Here is a 26,767-nt window from a genome sequence, read left to right as displayed (position 1 = left end):
CGTTATACACACCAAAATTTTGACATCCAAAATCATTAAGTCCAAACTTCCAGCATGCTCCACAAATGGTATCATGGTTAAAGTATATGCAATTCGACTGATATTCTGCAACCTTTGAAATTGGAACATATATCGTGGAGTTATCACCAACAAAAAGAGCAGCATCACCTAACGTTTCTTTCTCAATTCACTCACACTTGTCGAAATTCATGTCAAAGATTATAAACTTCCTTGTCGCGACATTATTGCCACCTTGCACTACCAAAGACCTTTGAATCATTAATAATTCTTTCTCATTTGAATACACAAGATATTTCTTCGCGACAGCTCCCTTGCCATCCGCTTCCAAATTCACAAATGAGTCATAAGGCATATCACATGATAAAAGATTACCATCATCATCGACAACATAAACTCTATCTTCAATGTGAATGACATCGTCAATTTCATTTAACATGGTTTCTACTTTAGTCCATGTTGAGTCCTTATTAAGTCTAATATAAGCCAATTCACATAAGAGATCTAGCCGGTATATTCACACCACGAAAACAATGCAGTCGTTATGCATTTAATATTGGATTTGCTGAAATTGTAGCTCTGTAGAAATAATAGTCACAATTTTTAGCCCAATGCTCCTTTCCCCGTTTAGGAGGTGTTAATGGAGGAAGATGAATGATTGAATTTTCTTTCTTTTCCCTCCCTTTAACCGTAGAGAATGGATTCAATAAGGTTACTACAAAATTTTCTTCCACAGCTACTAGCCATCCTTTTGAAGAAACACAAAATCTCATTTTCTTCTTGGACATTCTTATTTGCAAATTCAGGACCTTATTATCCATAAGGTTGTATAAGCAGCACTGTGTTAGATCAAGCGCATTGGAGTTGTCATCTTAGCGAGTTTACTTTCATTGTCCATTTGCTACAGAATGCCACAACTTACAAATAATACTGAATCGTAAATAGTCTAATGGTGATACTAATAACTCCAGAACTGAATCTGAAAGGTGCTTAGGCAAGTTTTCCCAATATGAGAACACGAAGAAAAATTAAATTAGAGAGATGAATTTCAATAGGTTCATACAATTTGAGTTATGGAAAAATAGAATATCATAATAAAAACATCTTTCAATTTCTGCTAAAGATTGGAGGATGGTAAAATAAATACATTAATTACAGAAAATAGTGTTTGTTTGGAAAACATACCTGGATTCATGATTTCAAACCCTAGAAGAAGAATCCATTCGATTTTGATTAGAAAACGAAGAGCCTTCATCTATATATATTTTGTATTCTAGTACTCCTTCGAAGAACAGGGTTTTATGAGACTTAGGAAACTGTGTCTGTTAGAATTTCGACAAGTAGTAAATCGTAAATAGTAAAATTCCCAAATAGTTACTTTTTCTACAAATAATTAAAAAAAGCTTTTTAGATCCAAATCTCGTCGACTGGGATTTCCTCTCTCTCTCTCTCTCTCTCTCAGAACCCGTTGCCGGGACTTCTGCTTGAAGCTACCAAACCCAACTCAACTCAACAGCGGTCAAAACTCGCCGTTTCACTTGCTTTCCTCCTCTACATTTTTGAGTCCCGCGATTCTCTCTCTCACTCATTTAAGCTCAATGCTCTGTTTGGTTGCTGGGAAAAACTGAGGTAAACAATTCGGACATGCTTCTTCTGATTCTCCAGTTTCATTTTCTTCTCTGAAATCATAGCCGCCAAACGGAAACTGATCTTCTCTTGTGCGTCTAAGAAATGGAGCCCCATCTTTAAGTTTCATTTTCTTTTCTTTCCTCACAGAGCAAGCTATGCCACTCTGTGAAGCTTGAGTTTTCCTGTTTTGGGGTATTTGTCAGGTAGCAGAGTTGGAATAATTTTCAGATGGAAGAGTAAGTCTTGCTTTTTATTTTGAAAGAATTTTGCTTTGCTGAAACAACAAAAAGAAAACTTCAATTTGGTAATGGAATGTAGGGAGAATGCGGTGGAGCTTTTGCAACGGTATCGTCGGGACAGGCGAATACTTCTGGATTTTATACTTGCCGGTAGCTTAATAAAGAAGGTGATAATGCCTCCTGGTGCGGTTACCCTAGATGATGTGGATCTAGACCAAGTCAGTGTTGATTATGTGCTCAATTGTGCAAAGAAAGGTGGTTTATCTGGTTTGTTTATTGTTGATTTCGACTTTTTGGTTTTGTTAAAGTTTCTTTCTTTACATATATAGACACCATTTTTGTTATGTAGGTGGAATGCTTGAACTCTCGGAAGCTATTAGAGACTACCATGACCATACTGGGTTACCCCAGATGGTAAGTGCAATTTAAGACATGATTTAGTGAATTATTCTCATGTTGATTAGTGAAAACTTTTGTCAGCTTTGGAGTTCAAATCTGGTTGGAGATTTAGTGTTGTTATTACCCCTTTTGTTTTTAATAATGTGGATCCAAATTAGGACCAATCAAGGAAATAGAATTCCCAATTAATAGTCTTTCCTTCTGCAGCTCCTGTGCTCATTATTTATAAATTTGTATTATTTTATTCTCATCTTTTCTGGGTTTTGGTTGATTTTTTTGTTTTTGTTTTTTGTTTTGTAATTTGGATTAGGATAATCACAAAAAAAAATTATTTTCTAATTAGTTATCTTTTGCGTATTATCAAGGTTCATTTCCTCTTGTTCCCGTTAATTTGTTTGCTTAAATTATACCCATTCTGTTCATTTTTCCACTTTACCAGAACAGTACAGGTTCTGCTGGTGAATTCTTTTTGGTTACGAATCCTGAGTTTTCCGGTTCTCCTCCAAAACGGGCACCACCACCTGTTCCGGACTTCGTGCCACCTCCTGTTCTAACTCCACCTCCTGGTGTCTTTTCATCTATTCCTGACCTTGACTCATCTCCAGTTGCATCAAGTGTGTCAAAGTCAGAATCTTTTAACTACACACAAGCTCAAGAACTGACTGTAGATGATATCGAAGATTTCGAGGATGATGATATTGATGAGGCTGACAGTCTCCGGATTTCACGAAGGATTCGAAACGATGCTACTGATCTTTCGCTTGGATTGTCTTCTTTTAAGACAGGTATTAGATTTTAAAGCCATTGAAATTGTATCAAAACTAAATTATGTAAAATTTCCCCTGCATGAAACTAGTCTAATTAATGACCTACATTTCCCACATGATGGCCCTTGGGTGTGGGCTCATGTGATTAAGAGATAGGTGCGGATACATTAAATTTTGGCCTTAACTTATCGAACAAGAAAGGAAAGAAAAAAAAAATCTAGAGAGAGTTAGCCCTCAAATAAAAAGTTGTGTACTTTGATATCATCATTCCTACTATCTTAACCAATACCAGCGTATATGCATACCATATAAATCTAGTCAAACTACATTATACTTAACCATGAAAAACTACACTATGAATTCAGTAGAAGTGCCAGATTCAGGTAGTACAATAAGCTTTGAATTTATGGTCATTGGTTGACTTTTCAATTCTAAACTAACTGGTTATGATATACATTATACTATTTTTTAAATAAATATTGTGATAAGAAACACAGTTTTGTTAAATTGAAAAAAATACAAAACAGGGGACAAGTTGTCCAGTGGTCTAGCTGGTAGTTGCTAGCTAGACTACTCGACGACGATTCGACAACCAATGCAAAACAGAGCTATGCATCAATAGGATTCCCCGCATCATTTTTTTCTAAAACCTTAGCTACTCTACTTGACATTCAAAAGAGAGACATGAAAAAGGAATACTACTTAAAGACCAACATAGTTAGGGCAATGGTCCCACCTCTAGATAGACACCCTATGCTCTACCGAGCTTACACACTTTAAATTCTGTATCATAAACCACATCTTGCGTAAGATTCTGATGATATTAATGGAATAATGGATTTGAAGATATTGGGTTTTGGAGATTTTCATGATGAATATTGATATTAATGGTCTGTTTCTTTTGCACAAGGAAGGTTGGATATGGATGTTGGATACATTGAAATGTAAATATTCTGGAAAGAGTAGACTGCAATATCGCCACAATGCTAAATGCGCATACATGTAGATCAATGTATAGATATTTACATACATTTTTTTCAAAGTTCTCCGAGATTGTTACACTCATATGGTGTGGTAGATTCATCATGCAAGTATTCTTAATTTATGTATAACTCAAAGAGTAAAACATATCTCATATGACCCTTTGCTATGTTTCAGTCTATAACAGCTGCCCAATTCGAGACGTGATTTTATTTTTAATTATTATTTATGTTTGGATGCATTTTTTTAAAATATTTGGCACATTAGGAAGTATTAAAGAGGTATAGAGTAACCTACAGGTATCCTATACAGATGCATCTGTCTGCTTTTTCCACATATTTGGCAATCAGTATATAAGACTGCATTCCCAGCCCCTAGGATGATTGATGAAAGTTGACACTAAAAAGCACGGAATGGTTGTCATAATTTTTTTTTTCTCCTTTTCTTGTTTAGGTATCACAGAAGATGATCTCCGTGAAACTGCATATGAAGTCCTTTTGGCATGTGCTGGTGCTGCAGGGTATACTTTCATTTTCGTATTGGGTCTGCAAATATTTTTTGTTTTCTTGTAAATCAAGGAAATGCCGTTGTGATTGCAGGTCTATTTGTGTACTTAGTTTAGTTCTGACATGACACCATCCATGCTTGCACTCTCTCTGTCTGAACAGGGGTCTGATTGTGCCGTCAAAAGAGAAAAAGAAAGACAAAAGGTCCAAGCTGATGAGGAAACTTGGACGTAGTAGAAATGAAAATCCTTTGAGTCAGTCTCAGCGAGCACCTGGATTGGTTGGTTTGTTGGAGACCATGCGTGTCCAGATGGAGGTATTTAGTACTCATTTGCTTTTCAAATGGAGGCATTACTACTTTATTTCTTCTCCCTTTTCCTCTCCTTTTATGGCATGCTTACTTACCTGGGAATGGTGTTCGAATTATTCCGATTCCAACACATGAGAAATCAAAATTTATGTGAGTTTTACATTAAAATTCGCAATCCAATAATTGAAAAACCATGAATTAGATTGATTAGGGGGGAATAGTTAATCCCATACCCATTCCTTCTCTCCCCTATTCTCGACTTACCTGATTTATGACTTAAAGTAAGTAACATGCCATTAATGTTCAATTAATTTGTGTTATTAAAAATGGAAGACCAAGGGGTTGGAACTCATCCATCATCCTGAATGGGTGTATTGATTTTGAGGAGTAGTTTGTAAAACTTTCAAATAAGCGGTATTTGATAAGCATTGGAGATGAATGATATTTATAGATGATAGTTACAAGGCATTTTTAAGCTTCCTAAATAAGATTATTTTTAGAAATTATTTAATCATTGTTTAGTTCTGTTGGTTCCCTTATACAGTACAATACGTAACACCGTACAGATTATCCGGCGTCTTAGTCCTGACCGTACCAAACCCATGATAGTAGTAAGGTTAATACAATAGGAAGAAGTACATTACAATCAAATTGAAATAGTCCAGTTCAGTCCAGCATATTAAATGAGAGCCCATATGGTAGAATACTTAAGAACTATGCGAGCACAAAGGAGGACTGCATGGCATGTTTTTCTTTTGAAACCGGAGGGTTAATTACTAAGACTAAAAGGCTGAGCGTCATGTATAAGCTTATTAGTTCACTGGAGAATAGACCATATTGTAAACAATCATCTGGTTGTGCTAGTTCCAAGTCATGTGCTGTTGCATAATTTTTCTTTATCGTAGCCCAGCAATACAAGATTTGGTACATGCATATGTTAATCTTGTGTGCATTACTTGCATTACTGGCTGTCACTTCAAGCTGCTATGCACTGTAAAATTTTATAAGTGGGTCAGTTGTTTCTTTCCTTGTTCGGGTACCCCCCACTGAATATATTCATCTGATTGTGACCCTTTTTGTACCTCATTATTGGTTTGTAATTGACGTGGCGTCAGCCAGAGGGGTTCTGAAATCATTGCTGTCTTCAAATATGATTTTTTATGCAGTTTTGGTGAACTGTATTTCATTGGATTCATATTGATTTAATGATTTCTTTTCCCATACTCGTAAATGCAGATATCTGAGGCCATGGACATCAGAACTAGACAAGGGCTGCTTAATGCCCTAGCTGGAAAAGTGGGAAAAAGAATGGATGCCCTACTGGTTCCTCTGGAACTTCTCTGTTGTATTTCACGAACAGAATTTTCTGACAAGAAGGCGTATATACGGTGGCAGAAAAGGCAGGTAAGTTCTGTTCCTTACAATCTATCATTTTGTCTTGTTACGTTTTATTGGCCTTGTAAATTTCCTATTTGGTGTAATTGGAGGGGTGACCATATATGCACATGAGATCCAAATTGAGAAATTCTGATTTGTTTTCACAGTTGAATATGTTGGAGGAAGGGCTTCTTAATTTCCCTGCTGTTGGATTTGGGGAGTCTGGACGGAAGGCCAGTGAGTTTAGGATTCTTTTAGCAAAAATTGAAGAATCTGAGGTATGTCTTCTGTTCGTCTAAATGGCTGGAATGCTCTCTATCACAATAATAGACAATTAAAATTTCCCTTACCCAATCATTTATTCTCTTAACTAACACTTGAAAACCATTTGTTCTACTTTATATATTTATAAGATTATAATGGAAATATTTGGGTCTTAAACCTTTTATTTGCTTTGGAAACACCAGAAATAGGGGTAGTTGGGTGTTAAACATTAGTGTAACTTGTGTTTTTCTTTGAGGGTGTGTATGGAATATGATGGAATTTTTGTGCATTTCTCTTGTATTTTAATATCTTATTAAAAAAAATTCTACTGATCTTGTTTGGGTGTTAAACTTTTCTTCTCTCTCTCTCTCTCTCTCTCTCTCTCTCTCTCTGTGTTTTTGGTAAACAAGAAAAAAGGAAAAAGAAGAAAATGACCTAAAAGCTACCCAGTCCCACTCACTGTTTTACCACATCAACTATGGCTCATGTGGCATATAGTTGGGCGTTAGGTGTTCTTTTGTTGTAAACTAACAAATTAGCACCCATTTCCTGTTTTACCACCATGTGAACTCTAGCCCAAAATTTTTTATAATAATGATTTCTTTTATAACTTGGTGGTTTCAAAAAAAATTTGTACTATTTAATATGGTCTACATTTCCGGCATGGTTCCATCTCAATTTTTTGCATGTTGCTTTTGGTATAATTATATTTGTTTTGTTTTTCATTTCGCCCCTTTCCTTTCTCTTTTGATTGTAGTTTCTTCCAACTTCCACGGGTGAACTCCAACGAACAGAATGCTTAAGATCTCTTCGAGAGATTGCCACTCCACTTGCTGAGAGGCCTGCTCGTGGTGACTTAACTGGTGAAGTATGTCACTGGGCAGATGGTTATCACTTGAACGTTAGACTGTATGAGAAACTGCTTCTCAGTGTCTTTGATATGTTAGATGAGGGAAAGTTGACTGAGGTTGGTACTTTTGGTTCTTGGCCATGACAACACGTCTCTGTCAAAATCTACAAAAGAACTGCATTCATTTACATTGCCAAGTCACTTTCTGCTTGATTGGTTGGGTTTTAAAAGCTTTCTGGAGTTAGGATCTCCATTCTGTTTTAAAAGCTCTGAGATTTCAGAATTTTTCTGTAAAATAAAATGTAGTTTTGGTTTACTTCATAGTGATGTATGGTAGTTTAGGAAACTTAACCTTGGTTTTATGTGGTGGGTGCTAGGGTTGAAAGAATTATGGGTTTAAGGCTTGGAAATGTAGAAAGAAAGCTTTAGGGGTTGTAAATTAGTGGTGAAAAGGTTGAATCTTGATAGCTGAAATTGATTGAAATCTAAGAAGAATGCTCATTTTATGATTGCTTATTTGGGGGCAAATATTGTGGAATGTGGGGATAGGGAGAGAGTTAAGGTCTTGAAGAGATAAGAAAAGAGAGAAGTCTTGAAGAGAGAAGAACAGAGAGAAGTCAGGGGTTGTTGTACCAAGTTAAACAATACGAGAGAGAGAGAGAGAGAGAGAGAGAGAGAGAGAGAGAGAGAGAGAGAGAGAGAGAGATGCCTGAAACACAAAATAATTAAATTTTTTTGACAACTGATTTTGAAGTATAGACTCTTGAGCCAAACTAATAATAATGAGAGTATCCAGTTAAAAAAAAAAAACTATGTCTCAAACACACGGACTTATTTCATACCCAGGGCTCCTAGGAAGTCCTGAACTCAACACGATTGGTAAATAATACATACAAATTTCTGCATACGTACCCCTGTGAGGCAAAAAAGTTTATAACTCAGCTCTTAATTAAAGGCTGAAGTCGAAAATTGATTTAACCTGAGAATCTTTAGGGCACAAACATCAAAACCATTAACAGTCACTGTTGTCTATTGTTGCATGTGGGCTCCAGCTGTAGATACCCCAAGTTGTCAAATATGAATTTACAAAGAAAGCAGCAGCTGGGCTTTTTTTCTTTGTCTCTCAGAGTCTCTAGCTTATCTTTATTTTCAGGAAGTGGAAGAAATACTCGAGCTTGTGAAGTCAACGTGGCGTGTTTTAGGAATCACGGAGACCATGCATTACACTTGCTATGCATGGGTCTTATTCCGTCAGGTAAAATAGGCATAAAAGTAATTTACTTTTCGCATTGTTCTGCAGCCACTAAAGTGATGTTTTTGTTTTTTTTATGGGAAAAGCTATAATGTCATTGTTTATATGTGATGGAGAGTATGTTTGACTTGTGTCTTATATTGTTACATTTATAATATGTACTTTAAAAAAGATATTTGTTTTTCATATAATTACTGGAAGATGTGGACTTAAAGACATAAAGGACTCTCTCTCTCTCTCTCTCTCTCTTTCACACACACACACACACACACACACACACACACACACACACACAAACACACAAACAACATGTACCTCTGATTGTACAAACCCAGAGTTTTGTACGATGTTGTTTATAATTTTGTTTTAGTCTGAGGCCTATAGGCCTATAAGTTATACAATCGGAGGTACTCTTCTCCCATCCCATGAACCTCTCATTCTTATTGAAGGCATTCCGTATCTTTGGAAACATAAATGTTTTTCCAACATTTTAAAAATTTATATGTAGAGCATCTTGGATAATTGAAGTTGCATTGAATGACACTAATAATAGATTCCAACATGTGGTAGATGTCTTCAAAAGCTTGGTTCAATCGACTTCGGTTTTGAACAACTTGACGTTTCATCTTATACTTTTCAACTGGCAAATCTTTTCTCTGGGAATTGAAGCCCACCACATGTACACACACACACACACACACACACACACACACACACATGCTCTACAGTGATAAAAAAATTTAAATGCATATTTTTGGAAGGTTTCAAGTATAAAGATACTGCTAGTGGATTGTCTTTCATGGGTGGGTCCTTGTCAGCATGATATCATATCAATTATGTACTGTCTCATTTTCTTTGAGTTGGTCCATTCTACAACAATTGCTGTATTTGTTCAATTCTTTGAGTTTCTTTTAAGCTAGATTAGTTCTTTCTAATTCTGTTGTTTCATTTTTGTTTGTTCTCATGAATGTCTGATCTTGGCAGTTCCATTAGTAATTTTTTTCTACTGATAGGTATCATCGGCATTTACAGTTTGTATTGATTCTGTGATCACAGCATGTTATTACAAGTGAGCAAGGAGTTTTAAAACATGCCATTGAACAGTTAAAGAAAATACCATTGAAGGAACAACGGGGACCACAAGAGAGGTTACATTTGAAGAGTTTACATTGTAGAGTTGAAGGCGATCAGGGTCACCAAGATTTATCTTTCTTACAGTCCTTCTTGTTGCCCATTCAGAAATGGGCCGATAAGCAGTTGGGAGACTACCATCTGCACTTTTCTGAGGTATGCTAAGGTCCTAGAAGTGCTATACTTGGGTGTGGTCCTCATTCTTAATTTGGTTTATTGTCAGGCTGATGTTAGCTTTGTTAAACAATTATTTTTAATTTGTATATGTTTGTTTTTATACTACCATGGAAATAACTATCATAGGTCTTGTGCCCATTTGCTTGCATGATCTTTCTGTTTTATTATATGCTTGTGTATTTATGCTATGCAGCTGTTTTCACTTCTGGTACTTGTTAATGTTGCATCTTCATGACACCACTCTGGGCTCCAGCTGATTCAGCTAATTAAAAATTTATGCTAATTTTAGTCACTTTTACCAAGGGACCTTCCTGGTTGCAACTCAGTTTTCTTAAACTTCTCATGTACCTTGTAGGTGCCAGTTATGATGGAGAATGTAGTAGCTGTTGCAATGATTGCTCAAAGGCTTCTATTGGAGGAACCTGAAGCAGTATGTGTGGACTCAAAAGAAACTTTGTGCTTGACTAATATTAGAGAATAATGCATGGCTCTTCATCGGTGAGGAAAAACTTTTCTTCTCACTGCTAAGGTGTCAGGTGAATGGTGGGACTCACCACTTTCACCAATTCATTGGTATGAATTGGTGACATCTCAGCGGTGAGGAGCCAAGCATGGTTCTTGACTTGTGGAAAACAACTAGTATAACTTTCCAACTTTTCTAAGTTATTCTTTCTTGTGACGAACCCTTATTTTTTGCCAACTCCAGTATCTGGATTTTTTTTTAAATAACAGATATTCAAATGTGTTGTCAAATTGTAAAAGGTTTAAAGATGATTTCTTTTATTTGTTCCACAGGCAATGATGCAATATACATCCAGCACAGATCGAGATCAGATAGAATCATATATATCATCTTCTATTAAGAATGCATTTACAAGGGTAAGTGTTTCAGTGATTTTTTTATAAGATTTTTGACACACAATATATTAGTAAGTCTTACTATTTCAATTAAGCAAAATTTAATATAGGAAAATTAGGCAATGGACTTCTCCTTTGGGAAAAGAGGTGTAAGGACAAAAACAATACTTGGCCCATACTTAAGCTTTTGGAACATTAGTAGACCAAAAATATTTGTCATGGTATTAGAACAGGAGTCCAGTGTTGTGTATATGTTAGACCCCAGTCATGAGGAAATTCAAGCCCACATTCTAACATGTTAAACTTTTGAAAGTAGTAGGTAACTAACAAAATTAATCAAAACTTGGCTGTATAGGAATTATTTTTAGGCTCTATCATGTACATAAAGTTGTAATAGTTGACCAGAAACTTTGTCCCTAATTTGTTTATCATCATTGAGAATAAGGTGAAGCCTTTGGCTTCTTATTTCAGGGCTTTTAAGAGTTGGTAATATTACTCTGAGGTTTGTGAAGACTCTACTGGTTTGAAATGTTTGTTTGATCTTTCATGTTTTACTAATGTCCTGCTAGGAATAGAGGACTATGAAGTAAGGCAAAACTTTTATTATTATTACAAAGTGAGGAAAAACTTAAGGTTCTCTTGAAAGTGTTAAAAAGTTGTGGATATAGCAGACTATTGTGTTTCGTTATTGCCCGATAGCATTGAAGTTATGTCTAAATATCTTTAGGAGTTTGGCGTGAGCTGGGTAGTTCCAAAAGGCTGTTATTCTTTCCTGCATAAAAAACACACTGTGATCAATGGTGGAAAGAAAGCGAAGCTCTTGTCCTGTTGTGTGGATGGAAAGAAATATAATTTTTTTTAAGATTTAAGCCAAGTAGGGGAGGAGAAGCTTTGGGGAAGGGTCAGATTTTGGTGATCTCTATGGGCTCTTGTGCTGCAGAATTAAAGCATGAATGTAAAATACAATAATACATTAATGTTAATAAAACACTAACTAGAGAAAGACCTACAACTCTAACTAACACTTCCCCTGAATAGTCAATAAAACACTGATCTTATAAATATTGTGTTGGGACCCTAGTCAAAGACAAAGGGGCAGTGATGTCAAGCTAGGCTTACTAGTAACTAGCAAGCTTCAAAATCGAGAAGACACCGAGTGGTAAATTGTTCAGACTAGAGTCCAGTACACAATTTATTCAGTGGTCACTCTCCACAGAACTCATGTGTACACACACACACACACACACACACACACTTACAAAAACAGATACCTTTGATACGATTAAAGTTTCCATTTAAGACAGCTGAATAATGGATTTGAATTTTAAATTTTAAAAATGTATTTTCTTGTTGTACAGATCTTACAGTCTGTTGAAAAATCAGACTCAAAGCATGAACATCCTTTGGCATTGCTTGCTGAAGAGACCAAGAAACTCTTAAAAAAAGATACAACCATGTTCATGCCAATTTTATCCCAGAGGCATCCACAAGCAACTTCTGTCTCAGCCTCACTCCTTCATAGGCTTTATGGCAACAAGTTGGTGAGCTTATATGCTCCCTCCCTTTTTTTTAAATAATGAGAATTACATTTATCTACATTTTTTCCACGATACAGTAGTTTTTTGGGGTGGAAGTGGAGAACTTAATGCTAATGTGTTATTTCAGAAACCTTTTCTCGGTGTGGCTGAACATCTGACCGAGGATGTAATATCTGTATTTCCAGCAGCTGATAACCTTGAGCAGTACATTATGGAACTTATTACGTCCAATTATGGAGAGGAAACTGCAGATATATACTGTAGGAAACTAGCTCCATACCAGGTGATAGTTGGATTTTTTTCTACATTACATATCTCCTTTTTTTCTTTTTCATTTTTAATATAAATTTGTCTTCAAATAGTGTAAAGTCATGGATATGCACAATTGGTAAAAGACTTGGTTCCGCTAAGCTAAAGCTGAAAAATTAGATAGTTGCGAACAATATGTCAGGTTTTCTGTTTACCAATATGCTCCATTGGTTCTTATTTTCATTTTATTGAACTTCTTATATTTTCTTAGATTGGATCCATATCTGGAACATTGGTGATGCGTTGGGTCAATTCGCAACTTGGAAGGATCTTAGGTTGGGTTGAACGGGCTGTTCAACAAGAGGTAAAATTTAAAGTTTATCCTTTTTTTATTTTTTATTTATTTATGTTTTAATTTCTTATGTTAGTTTACTTTTTATTGTTCTCATCTTGAAAGCACAAGCCATAAAAGCAATAAAAAGAAAGGAAGCAAGCACATTTTTGTTTTTATGCTACCTGTTTGAGATGTAGGGGTGAACATGATATTGACTGGTATTTTATGTCTTTCTTCAGAAATTGTTGTACTTGTTTGATATACACTAGATTGGTAACTTTTGGTAATCCAGTCAGAAGGAAAGTGTCCTATGTGTTTTCACATGGATTAAAACAGTTGAGTGTTTGTCCCACATTGAAAAATTAAGGGAGTTGGGCTACTCCTCCCATTGCCAATTGGTTTTGGGGTGGAACCTCAACTTCCTTCGTGGTATCAGAGCGGTTGCCCACGTGTGAAAGCCCAACGGCCACACGTGCAGAGGCGTGTGAGAATGTGAAAGTGAATTGTCCCAAATTGGAAAGTTGAGAAACCTAGCAAGGGCTTATAAGGAGTTGGGCTACTCTCCTCATGGCCAATTGGGTTTGGTGTGGAACCTCAACTTCATGGTATTAGAGCAAGGCTTCACGTGTTGAGCCCAACGGCCACACGTGCTTCCATGTCACCCAATATATGTTGTTCATGCGTAAGGCCTAAAAGTTCGCCACACGTGCGGGGGCGTGTTGAGAGTGTTTGCCCCACATTGAAAAGTTAAGGGACCTAGCTGAGTTTATAAGGAGTAGGGCTACTCCCCCCATTGCCAATTGGTTTTGGGGTGGAACCTCAACTTCCTTAAAAAACTATTGTTGGAATGATGTTTTCTCACCTAATTAGTGGTGGTGTTGGGTTCCAGGAAGTTGGTAGCTTTGAGGTAGGTTATATTGAGGAGTCATGGTGACAAATAAAATAGGGGAGAGGCCCCTGCCCCTAAACTGTGGTTAGTAATACTTGTGTAATATTCTGTGGAAGGTTTTATGAAAGAGATAATACTTTTATCTCTTCTTTCTATCAGTGTGGAAAATGAGAGGAAGGTAGTATATGTGAAGCATCCAGTTATTTCTTATGATTGTATTACTCAAATCCATCATCCATGATCTCATGTAAAATTGTAAGTTTTGTGTATCAACGGCCAAGTCTGCTACTCATTATGCCATTCAGTAATTCGGGTTGTCATAGACTCGTTAATACTTTGAACACATGGGGCTTATTCAGTAATTGGGTATTTGTAGGACCGTCTGGCTGTCCTGCCTCTTCAGACATAATTATTCTAGTTCCATTTTGTCCTTTGTTTAATTTTCATAACAACTTAGGGAAAGCCGTTTTATCACCATTTGCATGTAGGTAAGTTTTTGTTATAATTTATGGAAACTTTTCTCATCTTCATTTTTTTTAACAATATATGGGGCTTCTTTTTTCATCTTGTAAGTTGCTTAATGTTCGTGTGCATCATCTTACAGAGGTGGGACCCAATATCACCTCAACAGCGGCATGGGAGTTCAATAGTTGAAGTATTTAGGATTGTGGAGGAGGTATGACTGTTTGTTCTTTTTGGGTTTTGCATATGGTATTGTATAAGCTATAAAGTAGTTTTTGGATATCTTTCATAATGAAAAAAAAAAAACAGTGATCAATTTATGTGTGTTAATAACAATAACTTGCGTATTCATAATAAAAATGCACACATAGTTGACAATATGGGTCACACACTTATAGTTGGTGATAAATAAGTTTGTTATATGTTTCCAAAAGTCTGCATCTTCTCAAATAATTGTATCGTTGCCATTGATATCTTTGAAATGCTTTCATTTCTGGGTTTCAAATGATTGTGTTATTTTTTGAACCAAAATGTACTTTAAAAAATAAAAACTCAAAAAGTGCATGCAATGGACAAGGAGTCCTCATCTATAGTACAATCAATAGCAGTCAAATATTTGTGTTATTCATCAAGGAAGGATGTCTTTATGAAATGAAAAATAAATTGAATTGGATATAATGTGGAACTTTTATTGGAGGTTGGTTTTAAAGGAAGTGGACTATTAAATGCATTTTCAAGTATCTGTACTTCAATTCTAGAATTTGTCAGCGGTTTCATATGGAATCTAACAATTCTGGATATACTTGTAGGATTTGGCCTTCAAATCTATTATCTGCTCTTGCCACTGACCAACGTTGCTGATGTGTTTCCTTATAAACATTTCTTCATGCAGACTGTCGACCAATTTTTTGATCTCAAAGTTCCAATGAGGCCTACAGAATTGAGTGGTTTGTTTCGTGGAGTTGACAATGCTTTTCAAGTGTTCGCAAATCATGTCATTGACAAGTTGGGTATGTGCTACTTGTGAGTTGCACAATTCTGAATTGACTGACATGACATACATGTGTTATCACAGTTGTGGAAAACTTCGTGAGGGTCATTTAAAATTATCTGATCACAAGTTATGTTTCCTTTACCCTGCTTCTCGTACATATTCCTTGGGCAACAGTTGTTTATCTGGCCTTTTAGAGAATTGACCTGTAGATAATTTTATTGATGGATATTAGTGTAGCACTTATTTGTGTAAATGTTCTTTTCTGCTTTTATTTCTTTGAACTCAGGAACTTCTAGTTATAAATAGGTTCATGAATGATGAATACTTATTTTGTGCCCAAAAAGAAAACAAAATTGTTTCTTTATTTGTTTTCTTATTACATTGTTAGATTTGTTAGATTTCCCTTGGACCCCAAAAGCTTAAGCTGTGAAGGAATGGGTCAACACTGTATATCATACTGAGCCCTCCTTCACGTGCAGCCCCATCCTGCACGTGGTGAGAGAGAAATGCATGCCAATAGGTGCTGCCCCAACCTACACCTTGCAAACCAACAAAGAATTGAGAACTGTGGTTTTGAGGTTTCAACCCAGGAGCTCCTACAACCAAAGCCTTGCTACCAAGTTAGCTTACCAATACCCCGTAATGTTAAACAATGTATATCAAGCTAACAAGATTTTTCATTCTTCTCTACATGCCATACAATGATTTTAACCTTCTTCTTTTTTTCCCCTTGTTATCTACCCTTATTGTATCCACACAGACCTTACATTGGGATTTTGGTCATGCAGCTACCAAGGAAGATTTAATTCCACCTGTGCCCATTCTTACAAGATACAAGAAGGAAGTTGGAATAAAGGCTTTTGTAAAGAAGGAACTATTTGACCCTAGGCTGCCTGATGAGAGAAGGTCTACTGAAATTAGTGTTCGAACGACTCCAACACTTTGTGTTCAGTTAAATACACTTTATGTAAGTTCAGGTTTAGCTTCTTGTTTTCATTATGAGGGGAGGAAATATTTTCGTAATGATTTTTTAATGCTAAACTCAACTAAGCCATGATACTCCTAATTTGAATTGGCCAGATGAGTTCTTCTAGGTGCTTGTGATCTTATAATGTTTTTGTTCTGGTATTGTACGTGTCCTGGGTGAGAAAATGATGGGTTATATGCACGTGATTCTTATATTAATGAGACCTAAGTTTCATAAGAAAATGATGGCACTCTGTTATAATTATTTGCTAAAGATCTTTAGTTGCATCTACATTTGATGGTCCTCCGGTTTCTTTTCACCATATCTTTTAGATATAAATTTGTTTGGTTGCCATATACTTTTTTCTAATAGGAATTTGATTGACCAATAAGATTAGTGAAAAATCTGGTATACTTTTGTGCTATTCACAGTATGCAATCAGTCAGCTGAATAAGTTGGAAGATAGCATGTGGGAGCGATGGACGAGGAAGAAACCCAGCCAAAAGTTTACCAGTAAGTGCAGAAAAGTGGTTTTCTAACTTTATATTTGTTTGCAATCTTTCTAGTTACAGGAATTTAGGTTGAGGAACGCATATTAACATCAGTTGTTTGCAATCTTTTCAGTGCTTGATATATTGACCTTTTGTTTGTAGAGAAATCCATTGATGAGAAGTCAAAAAGTTTCACTCAGAAGGACACGTTTGATGGGAGTAGAAAAGATATAAATGCTGCTATAGATCAAATTTGCGAGTTCACTGGTACAAGATTTGTGTTTTTAGTAGATGTCAAATTCCTTGAGATACTAGACCATTTATTAATTTACCAACTGTTTATTGCAGGAACTAAGATTATCTTCTGGGACTTGAGGGAACCATTTATTAACAACTTATATAAACCAAGTGTTTCTCTTTCTAGGTTCGAAGCAGTGTATGAACCACTTGATACGGTCAGATTTATTCCATTTGGAAGCTACATTCTATTTTTGGTGGTAGTTAAAGCTGCTTAAGCTTGAAAATGACTGATCTGTCAAGATCTCATCTGCCTTTAGCCTCTTTTTCCTTGCACAATAGAAAGAAACCAAATTATTCTATATTTATTGCCCTCACGTTGCATATAATTTGTATTCTACATGTTATGAATTGTACCTCTTCTTGATCAACCTTTAAGTTGCGTATACTTTCACTCGTAATTGTGTTGTCATGTGGATAGTACTAGCACAAGTTTAGCCATTAAACAAGGGTCCTGGGAGTTTGAGTTACATCTCATGAGGTAGAAAGATACATCAACTTGACTAATAGGTTCAGATGGTAGTTGGTAGTTAGGATCTGGCACATCAACCTGATCATATGACTTTTATGTTGGATTCATGCTCAAAAGGCATCAAAATTGGATGCTACGTACGGTCAATTTTGACTTACCTCTATTCATCTTGGTAGAGTTGAATAATTTTTAGCACTTGTTTAGACATATTGTTTATGTTTCAGAAGAACGACAAAAGGAGTGTTCTGTCTGATTTTTCTATCCACCTATTATGTGTTTCTTCTTCAGTTATTAATTTCCATGTATCCATGTCATTTTTTAATTTGTATTTGTTTCTTAAGATTGTATTGACATTGAAGACAAAGGGCTGCCTGTCATTATGAACTACTGCAGGAACTTAGTCAACTGTGTGCTATAATTGTGGAACCACTAAGGGATCGCATCGTGACAAGTCTCCTTCAAGCAACGCTGGTCTATTCCTCGCCCTTTTCTTTCCACAAATCTGTCAAATTTACTGTAATTTTTATTTCACTGGAATTTTATTTTATTTTATTTTTTATCCAGGATGGTTTACTCCGTGTTGTATTAGATGGAGGCCCATCACGAATTTTCTCTTTGGGCGATGCAAAGCTATTAGAAGAAGATTTGGAGGTCCTCAAGGTACCTGCTTTGTGCCCTTTGAATATTGCAAGTGGTAAATTTTTATACAAATTTATAAATAAACTCAATCCTAGACATGTATTTATAGAAAAACCCAAGCACTATTTAAACATAGAAACACACCCAAAATCAACCCCAAAGTCAACTTTTTGGGTGTGTTTATAAATGGATTTTGAGTGTGTGTAATGATGGGTTTTGGGTGTGTTTATATGTTTAAATAGTGGTGTATACTCCTCACGTGGGTGAACAGTTATCTTAGCTCCTAACACTCCTCACATGTGGACATCACCTCACCATTAGAGGACCCAACATATGAGAGTACCTATATTTGGTGGTTGTCATTATTGGGATTTGTACTCGGGTTTGCTTCTTTGATACCATGGAATCTTTTCTCTTTTTTTTTTTTTTTCTTTTTTTTCCAGGTTTATCACCATACTTGACTGTTAAAATATAGGCCAATAATTATTTTTATATCTGACCAAAAAGAGAGAATTTGTTTTGAATCCAGATAGGTAATCCAACAAAGTTGCATATCGTCTTTTCCCACAAATTTACACTTGTTCCATTTATGGCCTGTTTGATAACCATTTCAATTTTAGTTTTTTGTTTTCATTTTTTTGTGCTAGAGTATAAAGGAAAATGAGAGTGAGAATGAGATGAGAGGGGAGGATGGGAGGGAGGAGTAACAAAAGTGAAAACAATTTCAAATAGATTTCAGTTTTTAGTTCTTGTTTTCACATTTATAACTCCTCCCTCCCATCCTCCCCTCTCATCTTCACTCTCATTCTCACTTCCATTCCTCTTTTTCCTCTATTCTCTAGCACAAAAAATGAAAAATGAAAAATGAAAAATGAAAACTAAAAACTAAAATTAAAATGGTTATCAAAAGGGCCCTTAGCGTTGGAAAGATACAAGTAGGCATTTGGAAGTTGGTTGAACTTAATCTGGCAAAAGAAGAGATAAACGGGTGAATTTGTTCATTTAAATTGCTTCACAAGAAGAATTGTCTACTTTGTATGACAGAGCATTTCGTGGAGTTTCAAATTTGTAAACCAAACTTGCACTTACTTTGTGTCACTGTGGTTGTGATTAACAGGAGTTTTTTATCTCTGGAGGAGATGGGCTTCCAAGAGGAGTTGTCGAAAATCAGGTAGCACGTGTTCGAGATGTAATAAAGTTGCACAGCTATGAGGTTAGTCCATCTTTTTCTCTGGTTGAGACTTTACAAGTGAATCAGGTTATTTAAGGCATTATCGTATTTCACTATCAATGAGAGTTTCATTAAAATGCAAAATGTACATCTGGACAGTCGTCATGTTCGGATTCTTTTTTATTTATTTTTAGGCATTCCTCTTGCTGTGATTTCAACAAGTTAGTTTGTTGAGAGAGAGAGAGAGAGAGAGAGAGAGAGAGAGAACCATCTTATTTTACCCTATACCCAAGATAGCAAAGTTTCTGACTGCTTAAATTTTGAGCTTGCAGAATTCAATGTTTGATTGTGTTAATGTCTCTACAATCTTGTCGACTTAAATTTATGGTGCTTTTTCTTTCTACTTTTTTCTGTTCTCAGACTCGAGAACTGATTGAGGACTTGAAGTCTTCCAGTGGCCTGGGCGTGCAGGGTGGTAGAAGCAAACTAGGGGCTGATTCTAAGACTCTTGTGAGAATCCTATGTCACAGAGCTGATTCGAAGCCTCCCTTTTCCTTAAGAAGCAGTACAAGATACCAAAGTCTACAGCTTAGGGATTACCTTAGCTATTCACAAGTCCACTGGAAATGTAAAGCAGTAAAATTTGTATTCTGCTAGAATGTGATGTTTATGTGTATCATGTCAGTTATTTCAAGTGAAAGGCAATCGAATGTTGTATTTATGTTTGTCCATTCTTTTTAATGTACCCATTTTACTTGTGCCCTTCTCTGCCTCCCTTTCTGTCTCTTGCTTTCTCCTGCACGCGATCCAGTTTTAAGATTTTCTTAAAGTCAATCTTGATTATGGAGTTGCATGGTTCTCTTATCTTATTATGTTACAAGTAGATTAATTATGTTGTTGAAACTTAATAAATTGGATTAATTGGGGAATTGATATACTGCAGTGTTTCAGAAATATTTGAAATTCAAAGCGGGTCCAGAGAATGCTAGAAATATAAAGTGTGTAAAATTTTTGTATGGATTTTTTTTTTTTTGTATTTTACTACAAAAATGGAAAACCAAAGCTGCTAAAAGCTATGGATGAGGCTTTTTATTTTTAAATTGTAAAGAAAATATATATAATGTCAAAGTCGCTGGAATATTTTATTAGAAACAAATAGAAAGGTTTACATTGGCTGCAAGAATATTAAAGAGCCATTCAGTTCTAACACATGAGGACCCCCTGTCTAGAAACTAGACGAGCATCGCGTGTGCAGCCCGATTACAACGTAGGGTGCAAACACAAAAGTCATTCGTGTAAACTGAGACACCAGCTCCCGTATGTCGAAGACAATCCTTTCAAGGTCAGCATCCACCGCAATCTGTCTGTTGAGTATCGAGATACCTCTTTGGGCATTAGATTTAACCATCACATCTGTGAGTTGAAGTTGGACACACGCACTCAGAGCTTGTCTAATGGCAAGGATCTCCATTATCAGGGCAGAAGAGCTGCGAAGATCACCATCTCCCCCAATCCTAAGCTATGGATGAGTTCATAAAAATTAATTTGAATAACAAAATCAATATATATATATATATATATATAAAGAACCTCTTCGAACTTTCACATAATATATATATATATAATATATATATATATATATATATATATATATATATATATAGTTCCATTGAGGGATCCTCAAATAAGCTTATTTGAGGGACACCCTTGTAGGGCCCACTCCGGATTGTATTTCACTAATCCAAACCGTCTATTTTGTAGATACACATTCAAAGATCATCTCTACAAAAAATCACTTGAATCCGATATCATTTGATCATTCAATTGAGTTATTGAAATTTTAATACTTTCTTGAAGCACCGTGTTCATTGATTTTGTATGACACAATTGGATGTCGAAACGGTTTCCAAATTGTCTAATTTTTTGTAAGGATGATCTATGAATGAAGACCTAAAAAATAGATGGTTTTGATCATTGGAAAAAAAATTGTAGGGTACTCTAAAGGGCGTCCCTCAAATAAAATTATTTGAGGGATCCTCAATAGAAGGGGACTGTATATATATATATATATATAGGGAATCTCTTCGAACTTGCACATAAAAGTAGAATATTGAAGTTTTTAATTCATACAAGGCATTAAAAAAGACTAATATCAGCCAGTTCTCCACTTGAAGCACAATGACTTGATTAGATGTTAAAATTATTAGGCCATCTCCAACCCTAGAGGACTCAAACACCAAATTTCACCATAAAAAATACAGCTATTCACGTGCTTCCAAGATTCAAACTATTTTTTCCTTCAACCTTGCAGACTCATAATTTGAGTCCACAACTTTATTAAATTGTTAAAGAATGATATAATCTTTTCTTTTTTGTGGTTAATTTTTTTTAGTTAATTTTTGCATATTACTCCGTGATTTATTTTTTTGACCATTTTGAAGTAAAAATTTTGAAATTTCACGAACATAATTTTATTAACAAATTTATGGGTATTTATAGAGTTTAGGATATGTTTTGAGGTCGCAACCAACTTAGAATAATATCTTTACTTATTTTTACCTTTAGATTTAAATTTCAGTAGTTGGATTATTTTTTTCCCGTTTATTAGCCAAATTTTATTATCATCCATTGATTTCTAGCCTTTAGGTTTGAAAAAAAATACATATGGAAAGCAGCCCATTTGAAATGTAGCCATTGAAGTGCAGTTGTTAAGTTGCCTAGGCTTTTGACATGCGGCTAGCAACTTGGGGTAGTGGCCATCAGCCCATCATTTGCTTCGAATGAGGCCCCACTAACTCTTGTTTGCAGCAAATTGGGCCTCACAAAAATTCCGCTTAGATTGGAATGGGGCCAAATAACACTCATTTTTCACCAACCCAAATTCCCACCCCAAACCAACACTCTCTCTCTCTCTCTCTCTCTCCAAATACATGGGTTGAGAAAGTTTTGGGCTAAAAATCCCAAATTTTGGATTTTGCCTCCCATGGTTGGGGAAGGCCTTGCGTAAATCACTAAAAACAAGATAACATATTGTTTGCCCGCTTATGCTCACTCCTGTGATGGAAAGGCAAAGTTCTCACCGCCTTGAGAACCATAAACTGTCGACAAGTCACCTTCTTTGGTGTGCGAGCGTACATCGCTAGCAATACAAATTCTAGCAGATTTAGTTTGGAGTAGATAACTTGCGCCTAAGTTACCGATTTTGCAAACAAACGACAGAATTTGGGTGAGGAATATCTCCCAAGTAAGTTCTTTTCTTGCCTCGACATTTGTGAGGACTTTAACAATTTATCTCAAGATAAACAGCTGTTTCGCCGTAATGGTTGATGAAATTTAAACTGCTTGTGCGTAATCGATAGGATTTAAACTGCTTTTAGGCGTAATCGATGGAATTTGAATCGCTTTTAGCGTAATCGCTTTTACAAAACTATAATAATAAATACTCATGCTAGAGAGATGAAGATACAATTGGAACCCATTTCGCTCGGATGGGAGGCTCGCTCGGCCGGATCGAAATGTCCGACCGGACGGAACCCCGGCCGATTGGAATCGCCCGCCGGATCGAATCGCCCGGCTGGATTGGAACCGCCCGGCTGGATCGAATGTTGACAACTCGATTGCTAAGTTTCAACTTTAAATCGATACCAAAGGTTGATTTCGCGTAGCTTCAATGTACTTTAGGCTTTGTGAAGCTGAGTGGGCAGTAATCGCGCTTCTTGGGCGTATGGTCGCTTCGAGGACTTTGCTAGAAACTCGATCTGAAATTTGAATGACTTATTTTCTAAGTCCAACCTTGGGAATTCTAATCTAAAGTGGTTTTCACTTGGAATTCAAGTGAGCTCGTTGAGTTGTTTGTTTGTGTCTTGGCTCGATGAGCTTTGGCTGTTTCAGTGTTTTGAAGTCATTTTGAGTTTTTGTTTTGATTGATTTTTGGTTTTTTGAGTGTCCTCACCCTCGCTTCACTCCTTCTTGTATTTATAGAAAAACCTGCTTTCTCTCGAGTAGGGTGATTGTGTTTTTATTGCGGCAAAGATATTCTCCCCTTTCCTCTCTTCTTCACTCGCAGATAGGCTCTCGGATAGGTGATCACTGCTTTTCACCGCCCTTCGATGACCCCTCGCTCGCTATCCTCTCTCGAGATTGTAACTCGCTTATCTATCTTGGGAGATTTACCTTCTCCTGAAAGACAGAAAAATCTCAGATATACATATATAAGGGGACTTAATCTTCAGTTCTTCTTGATGTCACGAACCTTCACCACTTCTTCTATGGCAGCTTGTTATTTTGACTTTTTCATTTCGAGGTCGCTTTTGTCGACTTTTCATCCTCACGACTTCGCCATTGTCGACTTTTATCCCAGAGGCTGCCATGTGGGATTGTTCCTCTTCCTGTCTGACTCCTCTTCCTATTTATGTTGCCTGTGAGGCCCAACTCAGCTTGTTTGTTCCTGGGCCTTGGGCTGATGTGTCAATTTTGGCCCAAATAATGCCCCTTAAGTTTGAATCGCTTTTGAACGGTTTCAGACTTAAATGACATGGCCATTAAATTGCATGGTAAATTCGCTAACTAAAAATGTATAGAAGTACAACAAAGGGACAAACTCAAAGACAAGTAGAAACAAAGGACAAACTTAAAGATGTATAGAAACAAAGGACAAACTTAAAGACAGTAGTGGAAGTACAACAAAAAAGGGACAAACTTAAAAGACGGAAGTAGAAACAAGGGTAATTTTGAAAGGAACCAAAAGATTTCTAGTGTAATCTTGTGTCTATCCCGGTCTGCTTTGTACACCATGATCCCACATGGTTGGATAAAACTTTTTTAACCATTTGCCATTGATTGGGGCCGTATGAACTTCTCCATCCCTATCCTGCAACCTGTATGCCCCCATTCCGAGGATCTGGTTGATTATGAAAGGGCCTTCCCATGTAGGTGACCATTTTCCATAACCAGCCACATGGGTTCCGAGGGGCGAATGCCTTCCAGACTATCTCCCATTCTTCAAAACTCTTGTCCTCTGACTCTCTTGTTGTAGGCCCTTGATACAGCCTGTTTTCCTGCCAGGAGTTTGTTGAGAGTGTCTATTCTCGCTGCATCCAATCCTTCCAGCCTAAAGAAGATAGCCCGGGAGTAGTTTTCTCCTACTAAGTCATGTTGGTGAGCAATTCTGAGGGACTGAACAGCTATCTCCATAGGCAGAATTGCATCATGACCGTAGGTTAACGCATAGGGAGTCATGCCACCGCTCTCTTTTTGAAGTTCTATATGCCCACAGAGTTTCTGACAGCTTCTCATGCCATTGTTTCGGATTCTTCTCAAGCATTTTCCTGATAATGTTGATGATCACTTTGTTGCTTGATTCTCGCCTGTCCATTGGCTTGGGCATAATAAGGAGTGGATTGGAGCAGTCAATTTGAATGCCTCTCGCCATGTCCAAGATTTCTCGATATGAAGGAAGATCCTCTATCAGTTGTGATTGATTCTGGGATGCCAAATCTTTGGATAATCTGCTCTTCTATGAAAGTGATGATCTCTTGAGATGTAGTAGATTTAACAGCCTTTGGCTTCCACCCACTTAGTGAAATAGTCTGTGGCAACAATGATAAAGCAGCTGGCGCTGGCTGGATAGATCTTACAATGAGATCCATTGCCCATCCTCTAAAGGGCCATGGTTTTACCACTGGATTCATGGGAACTGATGGAGCCTGCTGGACTGGACCGTGTCTTTGACAAGATTCACACCCCTTGGAATAGTTAATGCAATCTTTCATCATGGTTGGCCAGAAGTAGCCATATCTCCTAATTAACCAGACATTTTTCTCCCACCTTGATGTGCTACAGATTCCTTCATGGGTCTCCCCATAACTTTCATGTATTCTTCCTTTCCGAGGCACCTTAAAAGCACCTCCCTTGCTCTTTCGGACCAAATCTTCATTCCACATAAGGTAGTTTAAAGCCATGATTCTGACTCTCTCTCAGAGGGCAAAGTTGGATATCGTAGATAGGTCATGATAGGATTTCTCCAATCATCTTCAAGTGATTGTGGCAGAATTGACATCTATCTCCATCCCTCTGGCCAGAACATGTATGGTAGGCTTTTCTTTCCTACCCTGATGATTCTTTGTACACGCCTTGGGGCATTTGTACACTGCATACACCGGCCAATTCATTGGCCGATAATTTTCTTCCCTTGGGATATGTTCCCAAGTGGCTTCTCCAATTCTGTCAGAAGATTCCTAGCTGCCACCAAATAGACAGCCAAAGAAGGGCTTAGGCACTTGTATTCTCCAAAGAATTTGTTTCAAAACTAGCATGGAATCTCCTGCACTTCCACAGATTGATTCCTAGTTCTACCAAGATTTAAGCCAATGATTAAGGCCTCATATTCTGCCTGTTGTTGGTGCATTGGAAATCCAATTGAAAGAATAGCAAGTGTTCGATTCCAAGTGGTTCTTCCAAGACAATTCCTGCCCCGGAAGTTATATCAGTTTTTGATCCATCAAAGTATAACTTCCAAGGTGCAAGATGAACTGAGTAGATAGGATTGTTGAGGCAGGTGTGAGCTCTGGTCAATAGATCTGCATTTGCTATGTCTAGAGAGTCCATATTTTCATCTCCTCTCCGGATGATTGCTAGAAGTTCGCCATGCCTTGTCCTTTGACGGCTGAGGAACATATCTCAAGGCAAATTTCGCAAGGCCAAGGTCCATTTTCCACCTCGCCTTCTCAAAGCATTGGTCTTGTTAGCATGTATTTGATCAGATCTGTTTTGGCAATGATATAGATGGTGTATGGCAGCATGTAATGTCTGAGCTTTACAGAAGGAAGTACAAGGCTAGCAAAGTCTTTCAATTGCAGAATATTTTCTTTCCACTTCTGCAGAGTTCTCGCTTAGGTAATAAACCGCTCTCCTTTCCTTCCTTGTTATCCTGAACCAATAAACTTCCAATGGATACTGATGCGATATATAGAGCTTGAGTGGTCTCGCTTCTCCTTGGTGGGGACAGAATGGTGGATTTGAGAGGTAATGCTTGATTTTCAAAAGCTTGTTGGTGCTGTTCTTCCCACTTAAAGGTTTGTTCCTGTTTTAATCTTAACAAAGAAGAGAAAGGCTGGATCTTTCCTGCAGAATTGGATATAAATCTCCTCAAAAAATTAATTTTTCCTAAGAGACTTTGCAATTCCTTCTTGTTCCTAGGTGGCAAAGCTTCCATGATGGATCTTGCTTTGTTTTTGTCGATCTCTATGCCTCTTTGGTGACCAAGAATCCTAGAAATTTCCCGCTTGAACTCCAAAACGCATTTCTTTGGGTTCATTTTCGCTTATGTCGCCTCATTCTAGGAATGCTCTTCTTAGATCTCCATGTGGTTTCTCCTCCGTGATTTAATCACAACATCATCAATATAAACTTCCAGGGAATGTCCAATCATATCATGGAAAACAGAATTCATTGCCCTTTGATAGGTAGCCCTCGTGCATTTCTCAAGCCAAAAGGCATTACAGTGTA

General features: G+C 36.9%; 1 protein-coding gene across 1 annotated transcript; it reads left to right on the top strand.

Annotated features, from left to right (window-relative positions):
- Positions 1-1,433: 1,433 nt before the first annotated feature.
- LOC103330800 (protein unc-13 homolog) lies at positions 1,434-20,023 on the top strand. Its single transcript, XM_008233413.2, is given in 28 exon segments — positions 1,434-1,647; positions 1,795-1,883; positions 1,966-2,141; positions 2,236-2,300; positions 2,725-3,070; positions 4,487-4,553; positions 4,702-4,855; positions 6,086-6,253; positions 6,394-6,504; positions 7,248-7,457; positions 8,494-8,595; positions 9,649-9,879; positions 10,256-10,330; positions 10,696-10,779; positions 12,117-12,299; positions 12,424-12,579; positions 12,817-12,909; positions 14,373-14,444; positions 15,123-15,240; positions 16,013-16,191; positions 16,623-16,704; positions 16,845-16,949; positions 17,031-17,137; positions 17,845-17,922; positions 18,016-18,111; positions 19,208-19,303; positions 19,682-19,796; positions 19,799-20,023. Coding segments are annotated over 27 exon segments (3,333 nt in total). The 5' UTR covers positions 1,434-1,647; positions 1,795-1,875; the 3' UTR covers positions 19,855-20,023.
- Positions 20,024-26,767: the final 6,744 nt, after the last annotated feature.

The sequence above is a fragment of the Prunus mume genome, linkage group LG5 (assembly GCF_029339155.1).
Source record: "Prunus mume cultivar Tortuosa linkage group LG5, ASM2933915v1, whole genome shotgun sequence".
NCBI classification, from domain to species: Eukaryota; Viridiplantae; Streptophyta; class Magnoliopsida; order Rosales; family Rosaceae; genus Prunus; species Prunus mume.
The sequence above is the reverse complement of the archived record's forward strand: the minus strand, read 5'-3'. Positions and strand labels throughout refer to the sequence as shown.